The sequence below is a fragment of the Tachypleus tridentatus genome, chromosome 6 (assembly GCF_004210375.1).
Source record: "Tachypleus tridentatus isolate NWPU-2018 chromosome 6, ASM421037v1, whole genome shotgun sequence".
NCBI classification, from domain to species: domain Eukaryota; kingdom Metazoa; phylum Arthropoda; class Merostomata; order Xiphosura; family Limulidae; genus Tachypleus; species Tachypleus tridentatus.
Window position 1 is genome coordinate 91,259,147 of NC_134830.1, and position 27,667 is coordinate 91,286,813.

The 27,667-nt window shown below is 34.3% G+C and overlaps 1 protein-coding gene across 3 annotated transcripts in view; it reads right to left on the bottom strand.

The window, feature by feature from the left end:
* LOC143253030 (CD9 antigen-like) overlaps positions 1-27,667 on the bottom strand; it is a 43,342-nt gene that overhangs the window by 8,686 nt on the left and 6,989 nt on the right. The window contains exons 3-7 of one of the 3 annotated variants that reach the window (XM_076506115.1): positions 25,774-25,854; positions 24,559-24,654; positions 21,768-21,869; positions 19,316-19,399; positions 17,927-18,878 (exon numbers count right to left, since the gene is read on the bottom strand). In XM_076506115.1, coding sequence (XP_076362230.1) covers positions 18,813-18,878; positions 19,316-19,399; positions 21,768-21,869; positions 24,559-24,654; positions 25,774-25,854 — 429 coding nt within the window. In that variant the 3' untranslated portion in view covers positions 17,927-18,812. Of the gene's footprint in view, positions 1-17,926; positions 18,879-19,315; positions 19,400-21,767; positions 21,870-24,558; positions 24,655-25,773; positions 25,855-27,667 lie in introns of those variants that run through there. The other 2 variants (XM_076506114.1, XM_076506116.1) reach the window with 2 other exon arrangements.

Genomic DNA, 27,667 nt, shown 5'->3' on the forward strand with positions numbered 1-27,667 from the left:
CTATGATTCAAATTTAAGTGGGTGTAACATGTAAATAGTTTATTAACAAAAGTTTTGCAACTAACAAATTATGCAAGAAGTCTAACAGGTAAAACTCACGGTACAAAACAACATAACCATAACTATACATATGACTGGTCATTTAATATGGATGCCCGACTTGGATCAGTATAGCCCTGAGTATCTAATAAACTTACAAATAATACAAAATTTAAAATTAACAGCAATCAATAAGGTAAACACAGGACATCATCTATATTCTGGATAATTATACTAATATGCAAACTATCGCCGATAGGTTCTTGCATAACTCCTTAAACTACTTTAGTAAAAAGTGGCATAAAAATAGTTTATTATGTAAACATAATGTAAACAGACCTCCAGTTAACATCTTTGTAAGGAATAAAGAGTTGATCAGGCCACCTAATACTAGACAAAACTTCACATTAGTTTTAGATTAAATTAACAACATCGTTAGGGTATTTATGTTTCTGTTCTAAATTTAAGACAAATTAGTAAGAGTGTGAGATCCTATAGAACTGTTCGTGAGCTATAAGACTGTATAACCGACCACAAAAAAAGTTGTACTTACGCACGAATGTATCTGTGAAACACAAGCAATTAACACAGCATTACATCCACCACTATACTGGTACAGATATGTAGACGACACGATTGTGGGATTCACATCTACAGAATACACACTTAATTTTTTTCAATCACATTAACGCCATACATCCCAACATCAACTTCACATGTGAACAAGAAGGAAGCAATCAAATATCATTTCTTAACCTCAAAATTACAAGAACCGATACACAATGTTAAAACAGAAATCCACCGAAAAATCACCCATACTGGACTATACATTCCTTGGAACTTAGCACATGAAACAAAACAAAAACTCAACATACTAAGAAACCATATAAACACAGCCATAAAACTATGCTCACCAGATAAAATTAACGATGAATTAGACAAAATAAAACAATACTTCATCAACATTAATAAGTTTCCTCCACAAACCGTAGAAAACATTATACGCACACACCTAGACAGAAAGCAAAATCAACTAACAAAAGTAAATATATCCCACGATTTAAAAAAATCACGAAACCATATATGGCTGCATACCATATATTCCCGACATCAGCAGAAAAATAACCAACATTTGGCAAAAACTAGTAATAAAATGTGATATTCCAGTTAATACCAAATTTATTCAAAAACAGGCATAAAACTAAGGTCTATACTATGTAAAAACTACACTGACAAACACCACACTAACATTATTTATAAAATACAATGTGATAACTGCCACGACTTCTATATTGGAGAAACACGTAGAAAAATGGAAACCAGATTTAAAGAACATAAAAAAGTCACCTTCACACGTTTTCGAACACTGCAAGTCAAATAAACACAACATAACCATAGAAAACACTCAAATACTAAATAAAGAAGCAAACATAAACAAACGCAAAATTAAAAACGCCTTACTTATACAACAATATAAGGCCAAAATAAACCAATGCAAAGGAACACCTTTATATCTATATTAAAAAATAATATAATAAATAATAATAATAAAATAAATAATATAAGATTATATATTTAAACATCTAAGCCCGCCCTCTACATTTCGACACTCAGGTACATAACCCCTTTCAAACATGTGGTCAGCTTCCGGTCAGTTACCTCTCTCTTTCTTTGTGAACCTGATGATTATCGAAGAAGGTCAAAACGTTGTTTACTCCTCTCCGTAAAAAGATTTTCTCAACCCAAACGAGCCGCTTATATGTATATATTTTTCTGGGTTTTCTCGACATCACTGATTATTATGGCATAAAAATGGTTTATTATGTAAACATGATGTAAACAGACCTCCAGTTAACATTTTTCTAAGGAATAAAGAGTTGATCAGGCCAGCTGATACTAGACAAAACCTCACATTAGTTTTAGATTAAATTAACAACATTGTTAGGGCATTTATGTTTCTGTTCTAAATTTAAGACAAATTAGTAAGAGTGTGAGATCCTATAGAACTGTTCGTGAGCTATAAGACTGTATAACCGACCACAAGAAAAGTTGTACCTACGCACGAATGTATCTGTGAATAATACATGGAAATTGCTTTGAGAGGGGCGGAGTAAATGCGGTTTACTCTGGTCCTCGTGTAGCATTTGTCAATTACATTCAACAGAAGCTGCGCAGTATCTGACATGAGATAGGTCAATGAACCTGACTCTAATAAGATAAGAAGAATATCAATAGACAAGGTTAAGGAAGAACTCCACTTTTTTTTTTTTTTTTGGAATCCATTCCGGTTTTCAAAGTGTGTAGAAACTTGTTTTTGAGCTCTGTGAATCTTTACTAATTTGATCAAATTTATTCTACATCGTTTTTTCTAGTTTTCTTCAGGACTAGGAAGAATCATGACGACGCGTACCCCAACCAGACAAGAACTGGAATGACCATGGGATCGACTGGCCTGTCGCTTACCACCGACGAACTTACATCATTGCTGAAAACAGCAATGAACGACGCTACAACCGACAACACTTCCACGAGTGACCTTTCAGACGATGACTCTTCTTCAGATACCAACACCTAACCTACACCCATGAGCGACAACGATGGATGCACGTTTCTGACAATAATTGTAAGGTTATAAGATCACACATATCACTGACATTACATCACAAAAAATCCCACTGACAAACAATACACAAACCCCGCTCTTATTATTGAAGACATTCTACTTTCCCTCGAATTTCCCAAATTGTAAACGAAACTGGACAGGTTTTCACTGGCTTCAACTTCAAAAAGACATTGGTAAACTCCAGAAAGGTGTTTTCCTCAAATGCTCCTCCCTGAAGGACTACACTCACTGGCCTAATACAGCCTTCGAAAGAAAAGCCACTAGACACCCACTTATCGAGTAATCGTTATGAGGGGTATCGATTTTGGCATAGAGGATAACGAAATCATGGATGAAATCACGTCAGTGGATTCGAAAATCACCAAAGTCAAGGTATATTCTCATTTAGAACAAAAAACACCATCCGCCAGCAAAAAGTATCACGACAAACTCTTGAAAGACGATTTCATATTCTTCTTCAAAAAGCACTACATTGAACCGGCAATAAAAACATCCATGATCCACGAAACAGACTTTACAATAATGCAATTTCCAGTAGTTTGGACATAGTAAACCGTTTTGTACTGCACTAATTTCCAGGGCTCAAACGTCGCCAGATACCAAATTTAAGCAGGTAAGCGAGAGATACACTACTGTCACACACACATAGTCACGTCAGAGTACCAAAGATGTTAAGACGTACGAATTACTAGCTGTCAAGATGCCTCCAGCTCTTTCAAACTTTACTTCACCAAACTCACCCCCTTTTGTCGGTAATTCTTGACGGATTGCCTACGGACTTTGCCACTCGACAAATCATTGCCTTCATCGACCGCTACAAATACAGTGTATCCGTTGATCCCAATAAGACTAGAATCCTTCGAAGTAGCGGATTCTCCAGCCTTCCTTCATGGAAGATATTTCCTGTTTCAGTAAACCATAAAATGATAACATAAATGCGTGGTGCTTTGCCACGAAAAGCTCATCTAACCTATTCTCCATCTTCCTCAATCACGTCCATTCACCCATTTTACCAGATGGCATCCGACACTCACTGGAAGCAGCCACGTTCAAATTACACGTTGTACACCGAATCTGCTCCAGAACCACAGATCTACCCGCCAACTTCATGAAGGTTGTAACTCACTATAGACAAGTAGATGACTACATATTTAGTCACGCTTGTTTTCTACACTTGTTTCACCACAGAGTCTAAAGTCTTCGCCGAAGACCACCAACACAGCGTATCAAGCCCGCTACCCCTTGCACTTCCAATCTAACAACCATTCCAGTGATTTCAGCCTCATCAACCACTCATGCCTCTTTATGTACTCCATAACTGAAAGACATTTGTACTCAGAACATCACTGACGATAACTTTTCATCCAAAACAACCAAGAAATGCCATGAATTCAGCCAGACCCCAACCTTACCAATCTTGACAACCAAAACAGAAATCTCTGCAGACAATCAACCTACAACCACATAATTAAGCCAAAATAATCCAAAATAACAAAAAACTTCAGACTGTTGTCGAACGTGATGACAACTACCAATGACCGTCAAACATCCCATCTTTTTTCCAGTCTCTTCACACTCACCAGAAGACTTCCACACACGATAATAATGTTCAATTCCTGAACACGACGCCGACACCCCATGCATCATCTCTGACTAATCCACTCGAGTCAACGTCTATAGTGACTCACTATGTTATTATAAACCTTATTATGTTTTATTAACCTTGTTCTCTTTTCTGTTTCCCAGCTTCTTCTGGGGACCATCAGGTTATTTCATTCGGCGCCTTGACCGTGAAAGTGGGGTTTCTCGTGGTACTTCCGTTATTTCCTACAGCTAAATTATTTCCTTATTCTGTTGAAATCTCCATGTCCTGATCAGATTTGAACCGTTTGATTTCATATTTTGTCTCAACTACCGACTGCATGCTTTTCTCTCCGTCAACATACACTCGCAACGCTCTCTTCTTCTCCTTAACTTTGCCGCACCAACCAGCCGGTTCCACGTTCACCAATACTATGTAAACATCGTTACCTCATTCGGACTCAGCACACGAAACAAAACAAAAACTCAACATACTAAGAAACCAAATAAACACAGCCATAAAACTACGTCACCAGATAAAATTAACGACGAATTAATCAAAATAAAACAATACTTTATCAACATCAAGTTTCCTCCACAAACTTAGACAAAAGGCAAAATCAACTAACAAAAGAAAATATACCCCACGATTTAAAAAATCACGAAACCATATACTGCTGCATACCATATATTCCCGACATCAGCAGAAAAATAACCAACATTTGACAAAAACTAACAATAAAATATGACATTCCATTTAATACCAAATTTATTCAAAACAAGGCACTAAAGTAAGGTCTGTACTATGTAAAAACTACACTGACAAACACCATACCAAAATTATTTATAAAATTCAACGTGATAACTGCCACGACTTCTATACTGGAGAAACAAGTAGAAAAATGGAAACCAGATTCAAAGAACACAAAAAGTCACCTTTACACGTTTTCGAACACTGCAAATCAAATAAACACAACATAACCATGAAAAACACCCAAATACTAAATAACGAAACAAACATAAACGCAAAATTAAAGAAGCTTTACCTATAAACTCAAGTCCAAAATAAACCAATACAAAGAAACATCTTTAAACCCATATTAATAAATATATCCAACATCTAAGCACGCCCTCTACATTCCTACACTCAATTATACAACCGCCTTCAAATATGTGGTCAGCTATCGGTCAGTTACCTCTTTCTTTCTTCGGGAACCTGACGATGGCCGAAGAAGGTCGAAACGTTGTTTGCTCCTCTACATAGTGCTTTCTTTATCCATACCAGCCTTTTTTACATATATAATTTTCTCTACAATTTTCTCGTCATCACGGATTATTACCCCATTTGGCCACTTAGCTAACTTCAGTGTGTGGAGGAATTATGTCAAATCAATCATACAATTTTAAAACCTACTTTACGTAGTTTTGACAACGAATATCATGTCAAATTATGTTCAATTACCCATATTCATGCATTTTATGTAGAAAGATGACTAAATAGATATGTAATACATTCTTCTGTAGTAATAATTTTTGAAAACTGTTCAGTAATGGAAAAGAATCGTGTGTAATCTTGCTAACGTATAATCGACCTTAATAATTTGACATATTATTTCTGCAACAGAAGATTATACCTTCTTTTTACTGAACAATGAGAGATAGTAAAATATCAATAAAAATATTTTCACAGAAGATGGTGATAGTTTCTTTTTCCAATTCCGATCATTTATCAGTAAGATTTTTTTGCCTCTATTTTTTCTATTGATTACCGAGCTACACAACCACAGAATCAATGTGATTTTCATAGACTGAATAGCCACCATAGTTTTTTTAAACGATTTGATGGAGTTCTGCCTTTTCAAATTCCGAAACAGTAAGTTTCAGTCTTTTTTTTTTCTTTTTTCGGATGAACACCACATTCTTGACTGAATACTATTCACGGTTTCCTTGTCTTGAAGGAAATGAATGAGACAGAAATGATTTATTACCAGTACATATGCAAGTTGTGCCTCAGTTTGGTAAGCAAAGCACGGTGTTTTGTAACAGGTGAGAATCCACAATCAAAAATCAGCGTCCAAAGCCAGGCTTTTCAACACTGTATACAACACAGTCAAGAAGGATCTTTGTCTGTAAAAGACGTAAGTATGGTGTTTGTTCATCAAGATAAGACTTCGAGTCATACCTCCCATTCAGTTATTGCATATATCGAGCAACCGAATAATTAAATGGACACTCTTGCTATTCCATACGATCAAGTCACTGGATGCAAGACTTACGGAATCCTTTCCAATCAGATGGTTGAAATAAGTGCTGTGAAATCTTTGTCCTCATGCACTGGATGGAAAATGAGGTAAAATAAAACAACTATTATTTTGGATGTGGTATCTTTACGACAGAAACTTTTTCAATGAAAACTATACTGTTGTCAAGATGCAGAGCCTTTTGACAGAACATGACCAAACGTGGCAAAATGGGCTGTAATGATATAACGTGGTTCAAATATTGTTATACTATAACTTATTGAACCATGATTTACAACACAGCTAATTAACTGAGCCTGTACTTTGAACTTGGTCGTTGATTTGATAAATTATATCATCATATACACGACCACCAATACATAAATGAACGTTCACTACAAGAAGAATGCCTTTTTATTAAAACCCAATATGGAACAAAAATATACAGTTATCATCTGCACTAAGAAACTCTGCTGATTAAGATATGCAAAAAAAAACAACAACCACTGTGACGTATTATATTTACATACTCGAAACTTGCACCTGTAGTATCATACTACACTCTGGGTGAAAAAGTCAGAAGTTTTTGTTTAAATGCTTTCTAGGCAGAGTATTCCCTTCATGAATTTTAACCCAACGTTTCCCAACTTTTTTTTTAAAGATGCAGTGCCATCTTGCGTGGATACAGTGCATTTTATGTTAAAGTGACAAGTAGAAGGACTAGTTCGAGAACTGTGATATATTGAGGATCAATGACAGTCCCTTTGTATACCACCAGCCATGACCGTACATACGTCAAAATGCCCCACCCCTCTCAGTGAAAGAAATAGCACTTTTTTACGCAACTCTCCGACGTTTCAACGAAAGTTGCGGGAAAATCTACACTGATCCAAATTTGTCTACTGTGCAAATGGAGACCCGTCGTTAAAATAATTAATATTCTGACAGAAACTTGTGATTGTGTTCAACGTTATCAACATACGATACTGTTTTTGTTTGTAGCTAAGCATAAAGTTACACAATGGGTTACCTGTTGTGTACCTACGACGGGTATCAAATCCGGTTTTTAGCGTCATAAGCCTTCAAACTTGCTGCTAAGCCACTGGGAGATATGATACAATATTGCCTGAAGCGAAAAGTATTTTTTTTTTAGTTAAGCTGACATTATAAACTATGCTATGAATATAACTTATGATTATAATGGATCCAGTTGTACTTGATCTGCAATAGCAGCAATCATTCGACACGATTCATACATAAAGCTTCTCTTTACAGCATGAAAAGTTCTCTCTGTGTGTTATAACACTCAGGAATGAACAGTCATACACATGCGTTGTAAAATCTTAACAGATATTGCAAGTATATAGGGAATTGAATGCATGTATAAAAAAGTTAAAATAGCTTGGAATATTTGGATCACAAAGCAAACAACTACAGAAAAGTATCCATACATTTAGCCATGGAAAATAACACATTATTAGTAAGTAAAAGAAAGACTAACAGAAGAGGTTGTTTGATTCAAACTTTGGCCGATTGATTTCTTTCAAGCAGTTTTACCCATTTCCGCACTTTTCGTTTCTATCATGATGCAACTACATTTATTAATACAGAGTTAGTGACGTGTTTTTATTCTACTTTATAATTTATATGGCAATGTTGCATTGCAGTGGTTCATTAAATATAAAAAGAAATTCTAGAAATAGCATTTTCATATGAAGGAAGGTTAAAATATTTATTTTGGAAGATATTTCTCACATGTATCTCTAAAATTGCGTTTTCGTTACTGCGTGCAACCTATAGACTAATAAATATGTAAAATTAGCTAACTGCAAAATTTGATTATCTAGATGTGACCATATGTTTTGAATCACTTTGATTCTCGAATTGAGTCTAACAACGAGTATTTTATTACAAACGTTATTAATACATCGAAACAATACAGAGAAGGAAAACAATCGATGGATTGTATCGCATTACTAAGCTCGTGTTTACTTAATTATACATGCACCATTTTAATTTATTTTGGTTCTTTAAAAGTATGACTAACACGTTTAAAGGAAAATAGCATTAATATTGTACTCAATTCCATTAATAACTGTTGAGGTCCCTTCTATATTTTAGACATTAAATTAGTGACGTCATTCAGTGTTTGGCCATTTCTTTATGCCAGGTGACGTAATAGGCAAAAACATAAAATGCTTCGGCATGCTAGACCACCGGTTTAATAGTAACTCAGTAATCAAAAGGTTAAGGTGATACATTGCAGTGTGTAAGTAAACAGTACGACACAAGAAACTAATATATTTATGATCATAAGGGAAACAACCAATTTCCAGGTTTGTAAAAAATTCTACCAAAGAATAAAAAGAACCTAGGCATTTTATAGCATTACTAAATTCACTCTGGTTGCTTAAGAAGGTTTATATATAAACAAAAGCATTTGGTATCGTAATTTTTAGAACAGGATTTTTTTAACCATTAAAAACTTATATTGCTCGAAAATTATTTCGAGTTTGGTAACATTTTTTTTCCTCAAGTCTATCTCTTCTTGTATTATCGTCTAAACAGACATCACATACTGTGAAAAATGGGCTTATGATGTTGTTAAAAATGTTCTATGTTTGTTCTACTGCAGTTCCCAGAAAGAAAATATCGATTTTCAATGTCAACGGAAAATCTCTTAAGAAAACTGTAGGCTTAATGCAATAACGAAGGGTCTCAGCTCGAGCTTCTCTCTGAAATGGGGTCCAGCATGGCCAAGTGTGTTAAGGCGTTCGACTCGTAATCCGAGGGTCGCGGGTTTGGATCCCGGTCGCACCAAACATGCTCGCCCTTTCAGCCGTGGGGGCGTTATAATGTTACGGTCAATCCCACTATTTGTTGGGAAAAGAGTAGCCGAAGAGTTTACGGTGGGTGGTGATGACTAGTTGCCTTCCCTCTGGTCTTACACTGCTAAATTAGGGACGGCTAGCACAGATAACCCTATTGTAGCTTTGCGCAAAATTCAAACAAAACAAAACAAACAAACTTTCTGAAATGAAGGGCGGTAAGCGATATTATGATCAGCTTTCATTCCACGAATACAAACTTTCATTCGTTAAATATAGAGTAACCTGTTTTAATATCGGACTATGGCGATTATAAAATATCTCCATAAGTCATTTTTAAAATTGGAACTGATACCTATTCAACAAGATATTGCTTTATTTTTTCTTTGTGCTTCAGAAGTTATAAAAACAAAAAAAAAACAAAAAAATATCAAACTAAAAGCTAAAGAATCAATCACTGAGGAATTTGTGTTTATGCTTAATTTGTTATTTTGTAATCACCTACTGGTAACTAAAAATGTCTGTGTTAGTTTGAGTTTTATCCATCAGTAAGGAACAAATAAACATAGACGTGTGTGTGTGTTTAATTAGTTTGTTATAACTTAAAAAACAAGCCGAAACAAAAATAAATTAAAACAAAAACGCTGTACTAATTGAAAAGATCCCAGGGTACAAAGTATAATGTGGAATTATAAAATGTATCTCAGGTTTTGGAGATAATTGGGAAATAGGACCCCCATTGCGGTGGTAATACATCGTCTATCAGTCTTAGTTCCCATTCGCCAATCTTACACAAGAAATAAAAGAGTAGCTATAGATATAGAAATTAGGAAAGAGAGATGTGGGTGCTCAAGCCTACAACGTATCACCCTTAACTGCATGCAGACAGTTGTGGGAAAGTGACTGTCCTCTGAAGTAAAGAAACATTAATAGAAATTAGAATAAGAAAATAAGGTACTTTCGTCTGAGAGTAAGTTTAAAACTTATTTACTGAAATTAGCATTCCAGACCACAGTATAATAGAAAGGCACTAATTGATAGCATAGAGATGAATTATACTTGTATGAAGCGTCCCACCTACTTGTCTAAGCAAACTAGTATTTTATTGAAATTATTTATAACAAAAACATTACAAGAAAACAGTACAAAGAACATTACATTAACGTACAACATGACAATTTATATAGATATATACAAGTAATTAAATTCATAACCACAAACATTATAAACAAACTTGAATAAAAAAAAACAGCAAAATACAACAGAAATTATAAAAACATACAAGTAAAAAATTAGAAATATAATTGCAAAAATATAATCAAAGTTGAAAAAAATGGAATTTAATTACAATGAATAGCTCTACATGTAACCTTATATACAAATAAGTTGTAAAATGAAATACAAACTACAAAAAGGGACAGTCTGGAAAATCAGGCTAACTCTATTACCTGTAAGCGTGCATATCAGCGAAACATCTGAGCACAACCAATGATAATAGTCCTTCGGACACAGTAGTCGATAGTCGGCCTGAAGGCGGAGTAACAGTTTGTACTTGGCCTGTGGCAGTATCACTGTCGGCTGCTCAAAAATGAATTGATTTTGATCGAGCTAAATGATGTACTTGAAAACTGTTACGGTGTAATGAAACGTGAAGGCCAGGCGACTGGGAACGGAGACCAGCAAGTGATAAAATACGGTTCTAGCCAAGATCGGAGCGACTTGGAAAAGGCGAGCAACCTTTTTCCATATCGCCTCCGACATCGGACAGACTATTCGAGTATGACACAATGGACACGACCCGGTAACACGTTACTTATAAGATAAATGTTCTCTTACTAGTAGGGTGTTATGAATGACGTGCCAGTTGAAAGCCTGAAAGTAAATATCAAGATAGCGCATCGCAACTTGGCCTCAAATAACGTCCCACGGAAGAGTAGGCTGGTGTAGCTCTATCATGCGAGTACAATCCGGGGCCAGTAGAGTAGAGAAAACCGAACTCCGTCGAAAAGTCACGCTATATGGCGCGACAACGTCTAATCGCTGCAATGACGTCAGCGTACCAATCGGGAGGATCAGAACACACTGGCTCACTCAGGCCTGGCGAAATACCAAAATGCCTGAGGTCTGTGCCAATCAAGAAATAAGCAAGTTGGTTACAGGGTTGATCTCTCAAGCTAGACGGCAGATACTCGTACACAGAAATGAGGAAAGACACTTGGTCCAGACATATGGGATGCCCAGAACTCCCTGCAGGGTGGCTTAAAGTTAATTGAGCCACCATCTCTGGATTACCACTCCACAGGAAGGTGTAGCCATGCCGATCAACAGCCCGTACACTGCAGCTGTGCAAAGGAAGAATAGCTCTGAATTACCATACCAAGGGGAGTATCCTCCTCTTAACCACCTCTGGTCTGCCAAACAAGTTAGCAGGGTTGTAACGACAGTCCCGAACTTCAGAACTGATATGTTACAGCATCTCTTCCCAGCCAGCCTCAGGACTTTCAATGAGGCAAATCTCAAAAAATTTAAAATGGGAGAGGAAGTCCATGCCAATCCAAACGGGGTGACTGCAGTTGAGGCCCATTTACTCAACCACATAGCCCGAGACTACGTGCAGTTGAGTCGGGCTTCATTGGATTGAGAGTACTTATTAACAACTGCCAGTGCTGAAACCACAGATGTTTGGTTAGTCAAAAAGAGGTTGATATTACCTGCATAGCTGACGAACTTGACTGACACCCCTCTTAGCAACTGAAGTCCGTGGATTGAAACTAGGTGGTACAGACTGTTATCACTGTATCACCAACATACAGAGAGATGGTGTTAACAGGGATGCTTGACGAACACCCCAACAGATGTTAGAGGTTGTCATGTATCCTTTTACTAAAAGCCTGCTCAAAGAAAACGTATAGAGAGGTTCTCACATACTGCACAAAAACTGGAGGAAGATCATCTCTCCAGAATGTACCACAAAAATTTGTGGTGAACTCAATCAAAGACCTTACTCTGGTCGAGTGATAACAATTGCAAGGATGTTCCTGTCTGTGATGTAGTAGAACAGGTCACATGGAAGAACCAAGTTTTGTTTTATATTACCAATCTGCACACCACACGCTTGAGGGCCAAGGATAAGATTGGGCATAACAGCACTCAAACAGGTACACAAGACCTTAGAAACAATCTTTGCATCCACATTCAGAAGTGATATGAGACACCATGAGGAAAGATCTTTGGACTGGGTGGGATCTTTACAGACCAGAGTAAGGGACCCATCCAGTGTACTCGGATGCATGGACCCATGAGTCAGACAGTTGTTAAGAAGTCTAATAAAGAGGGTCAAATAACATGCCACACCTGGCAATAGAATTACACTGGTAGGCCATCTGGTCCCAGACACTTACCAAGTGACATGAACCAAATATCCATCCCACATTTACCCAAAGCAATAATTTTCATTCGTTATTCAAATTACGAAGGATCGAGGGCTGGCAAGAACTGTGTATCATCTTTCCAAACTCCCTCATCCGGAGGTGAAGCTGAATATAATTGGGTATAATAATTGAGGCACGTGTTGAGGATGTCAGTAATGTCTGGGTACACCTGACCATCTAGAGATGTGCTTATCTTTTGACATCTCTTGGAACTCTGGTACCATTTGTTGAATCCAGTAATTCCATGAAGCTGGAAATGCTCGCTGCTTGGAAGAGTAGCATATTTCAAGTCTATGTCCTTTTTAAGCTATTCAATGTCCAAAAGTACCCACTGATGCCTCTAAGCAAGGCTGCCAAGGTGTCCTACTTGTACTGCATTGTGAAATGGCAGGTTCATGAATACTTCATGCCAGCTTGCCTCAATTAGAAGGCACAGACTCCTTTAAAACATACCCACCAAGTCTCACTTATGGTGACAGTGGAACAGAGACTTCACAGAAAGGTAATCAATTTGTCCTCCACAAATAGGGAGACAGTCTCCACCATCCTGAACCTCTAAAATATGGGTAAAATCCTAGAATGTGGTTAGAAAGACCCAATGGTCAGAAACATGAAGTGAAACATCAATGACCTGAGAGACTGCAGCTCTGACTAGGCATTGCTTCTGGCCAGCTGTTACAGAAATGGTCCAGGCGACAAGATATGTCCTGACCAGTCCAAGTGGCCACAAAGGCATTCCCATAAACTGTACACCAGACATCATGGAAGTCAAAGTCCTGACAACACTAGATTGCAGAGGCTGTGTATTCTGATCACTAGAAAGGGAATCTCCCCCAATTTTAGAGGTGGGGATCCAGAACACAGTTGAAATCCTGCATTATCATGAACCTGTTCAAGGAGGAAAAGAATATTTAATTCCTTCCCCTGATCAGGCACATATATATTAACAAGTCGAATCTTACGACCCTGAATGACGACATCAACATATACAACCCACCCTTCAGCATTACTATGTGATGTAAGAATGTTTCTACTGCAGTTGGGGTTAAGGATTCCAACACCTCGTGCATATGTCGAATCAAACAACCAAAAGGTTTTGAGAGGAAAGCCATCTATGAAGGGAAAATTATCCCTCCTTGATGTAAAATGGGTCTCTTGCAGAAAAATGAGATCAATCCTAAAATAGTTGAAGAGAGAGAATGTGTAGAACTGCTTAGGAAGAATACAGATTCCCTGGATGTGATAGTTAAACAGGAAACCCATCAACCTTTTGGGAGGGACAGTTCACTTTTGTTGTTATTTAGGCTGCATGCCAACCAGTGAAGGGCTGTGCATCCTCTTCAGACCAAAGAGAGGGCCCAGGTTCTCCCTTGTACCTGTGACGAGGTCTAGGCCCCCTCAGAGGCCCCTACCTCCTCTGGGTTAGATTGGCAAGACTAAGCCTTTTGAGAGGCCCCAACGTCCCCCAGATCAGCCAAAGGAACCTGAGGCTCTTCACAGACTGCTGTCCCCTCTCAAATCGTTAGAGGCCTAAGCTCCCTCTACTGCCTGTGCCAAGGATTACCCAGACGAGGACGGGGCCTTTTTGTTCTTTGATAGCTGTCTTCTTTGTGGTCTCGTTTACAAAGATCTTGCTTGCGTATGATGACACACGCTTCAAACTGTGATGTCACGTGATCGCCATTACATACTTGGCACTTAACAGTACAATCATTGCTCAGGTTCCCAAACACTGAGCACTTTCGGCATCTCAGTCTCACACTGGCCCGACATATGTCCACCTAACCCACAGCGACGGCACATTCGATGTATGGCCAGATAGTGGACCATGAGCGTGAAACCCTTAATGGTTTTTTTTAAAAGTAAAGTTGGGGATATGCTGTTTCATCTTTACACATGCCCTCCTATTTCTCGTACGCACTCCTGGGCGCGTTTGATACGACTCGTGTTCTATCTTAATGATGCTGTCGTATTTACTTACTCCCAACGCTATCATGTTGTGGGGTAATTCTTAAGGAGCCGACCGACCGGATCGTAATCCATTTAATGTTTTATCCAGCCAACTCCATCAGAACTTTTAATCCATTAAAGGTAAAGTCGCCTTTATTCAATTGTCTGGGCAACTTCGGACGACGACAACGTCGCTACATATTGCCCTCCACAAAAATGTTGCAAGCACTCCAAATGGCTACCCCTACATATTCATTTATAGTATTTTCGTGATGTTTTAAAAAACACGTAGGTTTAAGAAGTCTTCATAAAACTGAAATTAAAACCCTTATAACCCGAACGCTTTCGAAAGGTAGATTTTCCTTCTTCACGGGAAATCTGGTAATGCTCAGTATGATTGAACGAGTGATATATGAAGATGTAGTTTAGTAACGTCAAAGAAGTCATCGGACGTTGCCGAAATTGTTTATTTCTCTGTGTGGTGTTGCAAGCTTCTCATTTCCGGTGCCATGTAGCATATGGCGATAATGTATATGAAAAGGTGTTGATAGTATTTTAACTTTGGAATGGATAAAGTATGCGCGTTTTTAAGAATTGTGCTTGAATACCTAAGTAAACAAAAAGTAAAGATAACACCTGGAAAGTGATTGAAAAATGTTATATAAATCAATTTAAAGACAGGTAAAATAAATTCACCTTTAATATTTCATGAACAAGTAAGTGAAGAATAAAGTTATTTTTACGACAGAGATGAAACTAATGGTCCGAGATCACAGATGCCTGGATCTAGATTAATGCCGGGGGCACCACAAAACGAAGGGACCGCGGACGCACAGAAAAAAGGGCGGATGGCCTACCCATTCCGCTTACAGTTAAACAAAACATAAAGTCAAAAACTTAACAGTATTTTAACGCGCACACGATAAAAAGACACGTTCCAGGTTCAGTTAGGTTTATATGATAAATAAGTTTTAATTAGGGCATTTGAATATTGTAAGATTTCTTTTACGCAAAACATTTATGCTTTTGAAAAGGATTAGTTTTGTAAAATGGTTTTACTGATACATACCAGATAAGCTTTAACGGCACTCACTTTTCTTTTATTCCAAACACTATTAACTGTGTCATTCAGACATATCAAATAGCTTATATTTTATACTGTGGAGACTTAATTTATCAGAACGATGTTCTAAATGTAGTGCAGCATATAGTGGATTCCATCATCGATCATGGTCAGTCTAACTGCCATATTAACGTTCAACTAATGGGCATTACAGCTTCTACTGTGGTTAGCTTCTACAAAGTACCGCGAGGTCAATCCTAGACACACTCACCTTAATGTATTTATCAAACTGTTTCATTGTTGTTGACTTTCAACATCGCGCTTTAAACACATTAAAGCTATAACGTTCAATGGAGTTGTATAAGTTTCTTGAATACTTTGCGATAAAAGGAATTGCTGTTTATAATGAAAAATTCATTGTCTTTGAGGTATGACTGGAAGTTTATGCACTTTTGACTTTCGAGTTACAATTAACGTCAAATCCTTATTAATTTTCTATTAACTGTACCAGGAGGTATGTTCAACTTTACCATACTGACTCTATAGTTTCGTAATTCTAGCGTTGTATTTGTGGATAAGTATGATTATGGAAAATATTGCTCCTAAGCAGTCAGTGGTGAAATTGTTTCAGTTTCCATGAAAGGCACTGAGAGTTTACTTCTTCAAAATATTAAATATATGTTGGAAATGTTTGTGATACAAAACCATTATTTGTAACCATTTTATATTGCATGGTAGAGAATTTCACATTAACTGAATATATAGCTGCTAAGTATTTTGTTATTAGCACTATGACAAGTAACTGCATTCACATTTGTTCTCAGAGTGATGGAAAAGACTGTATTTCCAAATGGAGAGTACGGAATGTACGATCCTTGCACCTTCTAATGATTAAAAAAAATACAAAAGCGAACTTCAAACGATAATATACTTAAGTGATATCAAGATTTTATTTGTCACAATCCTATTAGGGAGAATTGCACCGATATAGGATTTTCTAATCTTGCATATAAGCGAACTACCTTTCATAGTTAGCCTTAAAAACAGTGATTTTTTATTTTATCCAAATTATGTAAAATTCTAACAAATATCAGTCTATATTGAACAATCTAAAATCGTTGAAAAGTCAAGTCATAAATCAGTATCCTTAGATAATGTTCATTTTCCTAGATAATAAATGAATTTTTAAAGTCAATGTATTGCTCATATTTCATGGCAAAGTACTAGACTGATTTGATTCAAAAGATGGCACCTTACGTCTAACAGTTACTTTACTACTTAACAATTCATGATAATATGCACACGTGTCGTTGTTAAAACTTGACAACATTTTGAACAAACATACTCATCATTGAGACGAAAACATATAGTTTTTATTTGATAACTAGATTCGTAGGAGCCCTAATAATCTGTTACTAATTAACAAAATGTATTAAACAGTTTCATTATCAAATTCTGCTACTGCATTCGTGTCACTGGAATTCAAAGCTAAGTATTAATGAAGATCTAAAATAAAGTTTTTCAACTTTTGTTTCAACACAAACCTTCCAGAAATCGTAAAAATGTTTGTTAATTAAGATCAGCTGCTTTCAAAACTTTTAAAACCGTTTGTAATTAAAATCAACCACTTGTATACCCCATTATATCGGAATATTTGTTTAAAAATACTAAATTACAGGGCCCGATACGGCCAGGTGGTTAAGGCACTCGATTCGTAGTCCACTCGTAGTCCAAGGGTTTGAAACCCTATCACACCAAACATGCTCGCCCTTTCAGTTGTGGGGGTGTTATAATGTGACGGTCAATCCCATTATTCGTTGGTAAAATAGTACCCTAAGAGTTGGCGGTGGGTGGTGATAACTAGCTGCCTTCGCTTTAGTATTACACTACTAAATTAGGGACAGCTTTCGCAGACCGCCCTAGTGTAGCTTTGCGCGAAATTCAAAACAAATCAAAAACAAACTAAATACAGAAACTTAAGTTGACTTGAAATGTATAAAAAGTGGTAAGTACCTATCAAAATAATATTCGTTTTGTTTCAAACTAAGCTATTAACAATGAGTGAAAAGTACAGTATATTCTTTACTTTATAAAGTTTCTTCCCAGCTGAAATTAAATGTTTTTTATTGTATAAGTAGAGTAAGTTTAAATCAATATTTTCAACATAGCAATCTCATTTTAAAAATGTAATTTTATTACTATAAACTAATTCACACTTATATAAAAGCTGGGTTTTTATTGAATAAAGTAATTACAAAAATAGAAATATTGTGTAATTGAATACATTTTTTAAAATTTGACAAGTTATAATTCTTTCATTACAAAAATCATTCAACTACTTGTTGGGAGTTGCATTTGATAGAAAACATCTCGTAATAAATCACAAAGTTGTGACGCATAAATGTTACACAAAGTATCACAACAAACTTAGGCAGAGGTTAAAACAATAAAACTTTTTCCTAATGAAATAAATCAAGCTTGAACATTATGTTGCAGTCTTATAAATGGTTTGTGACTGTGTTATATTTATAAACTATTTCTGAATAGGTAATTTATTTGTTTTAATTTTTTTAAATATTATTCCTCCGAAAGTTTCCCGTCTTCAGAAACAGCATACATATAGTGGATTAACAGTTTATCTAGGACAATATTAATTTTTTTCGTAATCACATTTTTGAAGATGTTTAAATTTTAATATTTACATACAGTACTGTTGTATTAGAAGCTTTCTTCTTTATTATAATATAAAAGGAGATTTTACATATTTTCAAAGTAGAAATGTAAACTGTGGTCAGTTTGGCATAAAACTAACCAAAATAAGTAATATATTTCACTGTATACATTTCTGATAACAACTGATCAATGAAATAGGACTCAGAACAGTTACCTGTTAATTTTTTTTTTTGTGTTTAGTCGGCTAGCAGTCATAATAGTTCCAAGTAGTAATCATATTCATAGTTTATGCTATATTCGTGCTCTGCGTATGGATACTATAAATGAACCAAGTAAGTAGGTAATCCTAGTTTACCCTTTGTATCTTTATTTACAAATGTACTTTCAGATTCCCTCTTGATCTCGTTTAATGGCAAAAAACAGACAAACAGAGAACAGAAGACAGGCGATCTGTAGAAGAAAGTTACAAAAACAATTTTAAAACCTTGGAGGGAAATATAAACTGTTTCGACTTGTCAATGGTCAAAACATTTAAGAACATTTTGTTGTTCAGGTTTTCAAAATAGTATAAAGAGTTAAACCTAATATTTTTTACATGGCGCACAAATTATTCATCTAAAATATCTCAGTGTAATACTTTATTTATTATTTTGAATGTTTATTATTGACTTCAAAATAATCTGGTTAACAATGAAAGAAAATTACATTAGCGTGAAATATGCTGAAAAAATTTATAAAACAAACAAACGCAAAGAAAGCCCTGTTTACAATGTTGTTAGGCGAAATATTTGAAATAATTTCACGTTTTAGTTTTTACTTTGTTACTTACGAGTTATGCGTTGCTTTTATCAAAACCTATATCAAAACGATTATCAAAACCACCATACCTGAATGAGTGTTAGGCCTATCGCCATACCACCGAGAATGCCACCCTTAGAAGCCAGATATCGACGAAGATTTTCACCGCACCCCTAGTAAAAGATAAAAATATCAATTGGGAAGACTAAACGCTACTTAACTGTTAGTACACCAACCCCATCTGGAAAATAAAATTAACATTTAAATGTTTTTCATTTTCTATTTCTTTCGAGGCTTATAAGTTAATAACAATAACCAGTTACTGAAGTATATTTTTTCAATCGAGGTGTGGAAAAGAACAATTCATAATCTTGACATGAAATGAAACAATTTATCTTAGAAGACTTCTGCTAAGAAATAACTAATGTAATTTCGGTATGTCTTATTATAACAAAAACACACCATTCATGAAAAATCCAGTTGGTCTAACTTTTTGATATTTTTTATTTCCCGGTGATTACACATAATTTCTTCCCAAGTTATTTGTAGCTTTATTTACATTTTTGTTTGCATAACAATTGTAATAGTGAATACGTCGTTTGCTGGTAAAGCGTGATTATAATGCATTTTATTTATAATAACACAATAGTACTGGACGTACTTTTTTTAACGACCACATTAAGTTATATTCAGTCTTTCAGGATTTTCTCAAATGAAAGTCTTGAAAAAAGAATGTAGTGTTTAACAAGCCTTAAATATGACAAATATATTGTCTCTTTTAAGATTTGTTACAACATTTTATTACTTTCTAAGTTGTTGTTTTTTCTTATCGGAAAACTTGGGTCAGAGGAAGTTTGTATTTGTATGTTATATTTATGGCAAAGATGGTAAGACTATCTCCACCGTCTTTAATTTTGAAATATTGACTGGAAGAAAAGCAACCAATCAGCAGCATCCTACTATACACTATTCACGCTAATGAATTTACTATTACCCTTATAACACCCTACAACTTAAAGTGCGGGAAATATGTTATAGCACGGATTTAAACCTAAGCCGTAAGCTTAGAAACACAGAACTCTCATACACTGCTAACTTTGTATCCGGTCAGATAAAAATAAAATAAAATGTCAAAGTTGTGCGTAGTTTGAAATGTTTAAAAATGCGCTCTAACCAGTTATACCTTCGAAATGATAAAAATACAGGAAAAGCAATTAGTTTACACCACCCAACGTCAACTCTTTGGTTTCTCTCTTCAGACGGTCACAAGGAGTTCCAGTTCTATAGTCAGACACACGTTTCAAAAAATGAGTTTGCCCCATTTTTTAATATAAACATAAAATACAGATAAAAGCCACATGCACATATTAGATATACGACTGTTTTTTTCGACCTAGTTGTCAGCAGTATATATTTATTTTATATGTGTATACAGTATCGGAAATAATAATGGAATCACAAAGAATGAGTAATTACAAATTAATGGTAAATTTATAAGTGGCACATTATATTATTGCAAAAAGACAGATAAAAAAGCGTATACGTTGGGTAAGGCAATATTGCATATTGTTTTCGATTTAAACAAAGTCGTTCAGTTTATTTTTATGTTACTAAAACAATATTTACAATAAAACTTTGTGCTGGCCATTATACGATCACAAGGGTTTTATAAGTCTCCTTTCATTCCGATCATCATTGGGATCACTATTTCTGGAAGATGAGTCGCTTTCGAACAAATCTTGTTCCGGGCGTGGGGAGATGGTGATGGGTTGTTGGTTTTGAACTGTGTGTTAGGTATGATAATAGCAAGATAAAAAATAACTCTTTGCTGTTAGTTATTTCTGTGTTTAATGATTGGGCGAACGGAGTTCAAAGAAAGTGGTGTTTCAGCCCTTACCGTTAAAAAATAGCGCCACATACTCTAGGATCGTGAGTGTGTTATAAGAGTGATATTAAACTCCTACTATTCTATCTAATAAGAGTAGCTTAAAAGTTGGTGATAAGTTATGTTGACTAATTGCTCTTTCTCTAGTCCATCACTTTAAAATTAGGGATGAATACCGCAAATAGCCCTTGAGTAGCTCTGCGAAAAATTCAACAATCAAACAAAAGTATTATGATGCAATTCGATTTCAAATAACGTAACGACAGTAAATTCATAGTATTTAATTTTATATATATTTTATTCCTTACGAACTAGTAATAAACTTAGCCACCTTATGAGACGATTTCTCGTCAAGGAAATACACAGAAAATATTAGAATTATACCCAGTTATCAGCAGACTTGTATTAGAGAGAGCTGTCACTCATTATCAATATTAAAATAACTGTTTTCATAATATTTGTAAGCCTAAAATATTTACCCTAATTTATTAGTATTATTATCCTACGTGCGCTTTTGTTTTAAAGTTGTTTTTTAATGAACAGTTTAAATAGTAAATTTGACAGCTTAATATGCAACAAAATACATTAATTTAAAGAATAAGTACATATAATTTGGTGATTTATGTGTATGAATACATTTATTTTAATATACTTACTCTGATAAACACGTTGTTGGAACGGTCGTCGCTGCATGACTGAGGAATGGTCCACCCTTTGTTTCTATAGTCCAGCATAGAGGTAGCGCCGCAACATTTTAGCTAAGTAACACAGAAATGAGCTTTAGCCTAAATATGTCACAGCAAAAAAAAATCTAAATGTTTAGAATATTAAGTTGCAACTAAATGTTGGTAATTTAATGTTATATCGGAAAAGCAGTAAACTTTAAATTTGACTATATATTTGATCTGTCGAAGAAAAGTAATTGTATTTCTATCGTGTAAATTAAAGAATAAGTCAAGATAAGGAATTACATGAAAATAATTGTGGAAACAAAATATGTTATTTAGAAATATCCAATTTACGGTTATAGTTTTTGGCTGGATTAATAATATTTAACTAAAATCAAACCATGAACCTATATCTCAGTCAAAAGGAATTTCTAAAATAAGGATAAGTTATGACTATCAAAATAGAGAAAATAATTAATAACATTAGTAATTTCAAAATCTTGCTCAAATAAGCTGTTATTAACTTTTATAACTTCACTTATTCGCTTTGTTTTCATTTATCACCTGGATATCAGTCTTTCTTATACATGAAACGTTTAAACCACTTTTATCAACAGTTATTAATGAAATTTATTATTCATATTATGAATAAAGAACGTGGGTCCAACACAATTATAATACATCTGCAAATTAAGCAGAGATTAAGTATATGTCCCCCGCTTGGGCAGCGGTGAATAAGCTATAATTTACGGTTTGATTCCTCACAGTAAAGACAGCAGATAACCCGATGTGGCTTTACTATAAGAAAATAAATATATACACGCTCAAATATATAAATTGATATCGTATTTTAAAAAAAAAAACACCAACGTTTTGAAAGGCAGGCAGCTGATAAACTACGAGTAAATACAGTGTTTATTTTCAATGGTGGGAAGAGGGCGTTCTCATAAACACCATGTCGGTTTATTTTAATTTATATAGTTAACCGTGTCACATCAGTAACGTTTTCTGCTAAAACAAACGAAACGTTTACTGTATTCTGTTTTGTAGTTTTTAAGTACTGGTGAACAGGTATGGTGTAAACTTTCATAGTATAACGTCTACAACAGCTTATCTTGAACTAGGATTTATACTATAAACTTAACCCTTGACTTTTATACAACAATTCTGCTTTATTTAGGTTTTGTGCTATGACAGTTTAACCCTTGATTATAGTAATCTTATTTCAAACAGTTCTTTTGAACACCGATCTCACACAGAAAGTTTTGTAACGTCAATCATTTAACTTTTTCTTATTCATCATATAAACATGAATGTTTCTTATACGTAAAAAACAAACAAAAACATTGAAAATATTTTTCTAAATGTATACAATATTATATTTTTGAGAAGAAATGGAATGATTTGAAATAGAATTGATCGTTCAATGACGCTTCTTTTCCTGTAGTTAAGTTACCATTTTTTTAACTGATCTTACTTTAACAGCAGTATATTCCTAAGCTCAACATTTATTTAATAATATTTTCTAGAATCTAAAATTATTTTAGAAATATTTTAAAATTTTATTCAAACTAAGTAACTCTAAAAGTGATACAAAATTTGCCTCCCTCCCGCAGTGGCATAAATGCATGTCTGCAAGCTTACACTGTTAGAAACCGGGTTTCGAAACTCGTGATGGGCATATCACAGATAGCTCTTTGTGTAGATTTGTGCTTGGTAACACCAACAACTATAAAACTCACTAGTAATATATTTTATAGAAGGTAGACTTCAGCCAGGACACGTTGTAAAAGCATAAGGTATACACATGCACAAGCAGTATAGTCAGCACACGACACTAGTGTGAGGTTTAAATATACACGTACATACAACATATGAGGATGAGTAGAGTATTCTTAATCTCTCTATTAATAAAATCTTACTCTTCATCGACAGGTAAATGTTTTCTATTTAAAATGATACAACAGATATTGATTTATTTCATAAGTGTACGATACTTCAATGTTTCCTTATTTTACTGAGGTGGTAGTACAACTAAGGAGGGTTTGCGTGTTGCTTGGTAAATTAAAGTTCGGCACTTGAACATTAAATATATTGAATTTTCTCAAATTATAATTACTTTCTTTTGCAAATTATCTAAAACACTTAGACATAAAACTGTTAGATAACCTACTCATGAAAGTATTTGAATGGTTGAAAGAAGAGGCTCAAATATGATATTTTTACTGGCATTAAAACATGAGGAGCAGAACATTCACTCTACATTTCCCTCCAAAATAGTGTTTCCTAATAGAAATAAAAACATTATAATATAATTATTTTAGTACATCATATTAGGTGTGTTACTTCATTAATGAAAACGACTGCTAGTAAAATTGTTTACAGTAATTGAAAAAATAGTTATCTGATATTAACTGATAAGGATATGGTTATCCTTCCCAGTTCAGCTTTTGTGCTAAAAACAGGACAAACTGGACTACCGTAGTGTTTCTAAGCAAGCATCTGGATCAATTTCTTCATTCTTGTTTTTAGGAAGAGATAGTTTTCTGAAAAGGGTATAAAGAGCTGGTAATACAAGGATAGATGTGGAGAATAATAAACAGTGTTGAACTCGCCACAGTTTATCATTGACTACAATACTTTTTAATATTTTATTTCTTTTTTTCAACAAGGAAAGCTTTAATTGTTTTCGGGTGACTGTATAAGACTTTTCTATATGTTTGTCCAAAGATGAATGTAGCTGCTATAAGAAGCTGACAGTGATGGTCATTCTTCTTACATGAATCTGCATTAAATCCATGAAACGTCTGGCATTTTCATCATACTGCTGCTTCTCCATCTCTATTTCAATCTGTTCGGTCAGAAATTGTTGGAGCTAGAAAACAAAATCACTTGTTAGAAAAATAAAAATTACATATTTTATAAAAATAAACAAACGACACATACAAAATTTCTATATCACTACTTAAATTAGTCTAAATTGTAAACATGATGTATTAGAATGACAAATTTCACTGTATCATCAGGTTAAAAAGAAGACCTAGGAAGGTCGAAACGTTGTTTTCTCCCTATCAATCCGTTCTGAGATACATTGTTATTTCAAGTGGGTTTCTCGTCATCAAGAAATTTCACTGTAGTTGCATTTAATTTTAACCTGGTTTCAAATACAAATTTTTAGAATAATACCAATTCCTTAAAAATATTTTATCACTTTTTAGGTCAAAATATTTTAAATATTTATAATAAGAGTAATATTTTAATTAAAAATATCTTGCACTCCATTGGGACTAGACAGTAAAATTCACGATCGGTAAGCTATATAATTACAATTTATAAAGATTTTCACCCAAATGTATACAGTAAATACGCATTGCAAACCTGAAGTAAAAGGATTTCTTCATTGTTTTAGGTTTAGTTTCAAGTCAATAACTTATAAGATTATTGGTTACACCTGATACCTTGAAGCGTAAACAGCTTTAATACATTTTGGCTACAGTATTTAAAAGTTAAGGAATCTATTATAGAGAAATTAGAAATTAGAAGAATAAATTATTGATATTTATCTTAACTAAACTTGATTTTTAATCATTCGAATACTCTTGTTTTACAGATATTGAATTAATTAGATGATAATAGAGAAACGATATTCATCAACCTTTATTTAAGGGTTCGCTATAGTTAGATAGATATTGAATTCGAATTACTAGTAAATAATATTAAATATTTGAAGCATTTATACATTATAACAACACGTTAAAGGCAAATGTCTGTAAATCTTCTAACTCACTTGTATTATATTACTGTACACGATATATATATAAACGTTTTTATAATGATTTAATTGTTAATTTGTTTAGTTGTTAAATCAAAACACAGAGACGTTTCTAATTATGATGTTTACTACTTACTACGAACATTAGTATTTTCTTTCAGTAGTTGGTATTGTTGCATATTTGAAAAATAGATAGTTATATCTATTAAGCTTGAACCTTACCTTATCACCATCAGCAGCTTTCCATACCAGTCCAGCAGCAGCCAGTTCCATAATCACCATCACCAACATAACAAAAAAGTACTGCAAAAATCATTATCTATATCATTATCTAAGCCAAAATTGGAAATCTAGACTGATTATAATGTGTAAAGGTGGTAGATTATTAACTAACTTAATTTTTGCTTAAGGTAATTAGCTTTGTTTTTAATAATTCAATAGTTGAAACGTTTCCTCAGACTTTGCAGTCTGATATCCTACTAGCATTGTTACTGGAGATCTTATTCACATTCTTATGTTTGATAACGAAAACACAATTGTAATTAATGAGCATGTCAACATAAAATACCAGTTTCCGAATAGCAGTTTCACAGCAATTTATAAACCTTCAGATTAAAATTCGTCCTGAACTGTCTTGAAAGTAAAATAGAAGATCAAAGTGAAGACAGTGGCTTAGCTACTGAAAAATATATTAATAAGTCATTCCGTCTATGAATAATAAAAAAATGAAATACGTTAAACTACTAAAACGAACTAACATTTGATTTTATCTTGATTTTCACTTCAACATTTCTTCTAGTTTAGTGCACACTTTGTACCCAACATGCAACCCATGCATGATTAAAAACAACAACAAAAACAGATAGAAATGATTATTATTCTCGTTTTGTGTTTATGTAATAATTACCATAAAAAGTTCCAGCTTTTACAGTGAAGAATGTTTTTAAAATTGTAATTGCGCGATTGCTCTCAAGTACACAGGTTTTAACTGTAAAGAATGTTTTGGTATCTAAGTCGACTTTCAACAACCTAACATCTTACTTAAATTTTACAGTTGATAGTGGTTACTTATGCATGTGAATATCAATGTGTGTGAACTGAGCCATTTATTTATTTATTAGTCGGCATTTTTTGCGACATTACTTGTCAAGACAAAAAAACAAAATTCCTTCAACACATACACAACCTATACGAAGATATACACTTCAAAATTCAGAGTCAAAACTCCCTCCAGCGACACAGTGATATGTGTGCAGACTTCTGCTGCTAGAAACAGGTTTTCGATACCCACGGTGGGCAGAGCACACATAGTGCTTTGTGCTGAATAAGAAACAACAGCAACAACAACATAATCAAAGTTACAAGATATATTTTTAAATACAACATCACACTAAACACTCAAGGCTTCAATTCACCATTAAAATTTATAAAACACAAAAACGTCGAAAATGACATAAAATGGTTTTCTAATCAAGTAACCCATTATAACCTAAATACTAAAAAACCTTCTAAATATATCATACACTACATATACACAGAAAAGATCGATGAACAAAACTCACACTTAACTTAGTTTCATATTGTGATAGTTACAATATTAACGATTTAAAAAACAGTTCATCAAACACACAAACTCCAAATCGCTCTATAAAACAAAGGAAGTCAAACCACTTGCACTATACCACATATAGTCACATAGTTGAAAAATACTAACATATAATTATCATTTTAAATTAACGACTATATTTATTAGAAATTAAATTAAATTAAATTAAATTTAAGCACGTATTAGAAATTATATAACGAAACAACGCCACTTGGAAATAGTTAAGAAATAGAATGTAACAACTGCCCAGCCCTTTTACATAGGCGATACAGAATGAAACGTGAATACAAAGGCAAAAAACATACACTCACACACACAAGAAAAAACTTCTCAAATCCATAAAGATGTGAGCAAAACAAATCTTGTTTTTTCTGAATGAAAAATGTCGCCATAATGAGAGATGAAACAGACACTAACCAAGAAATCAGAGAAGCTTTATTAATAAAATCAAACAGTACCACAATTAACAAATATATCATCTCTATATATCTTTGGTCGTTATTCTCCCCT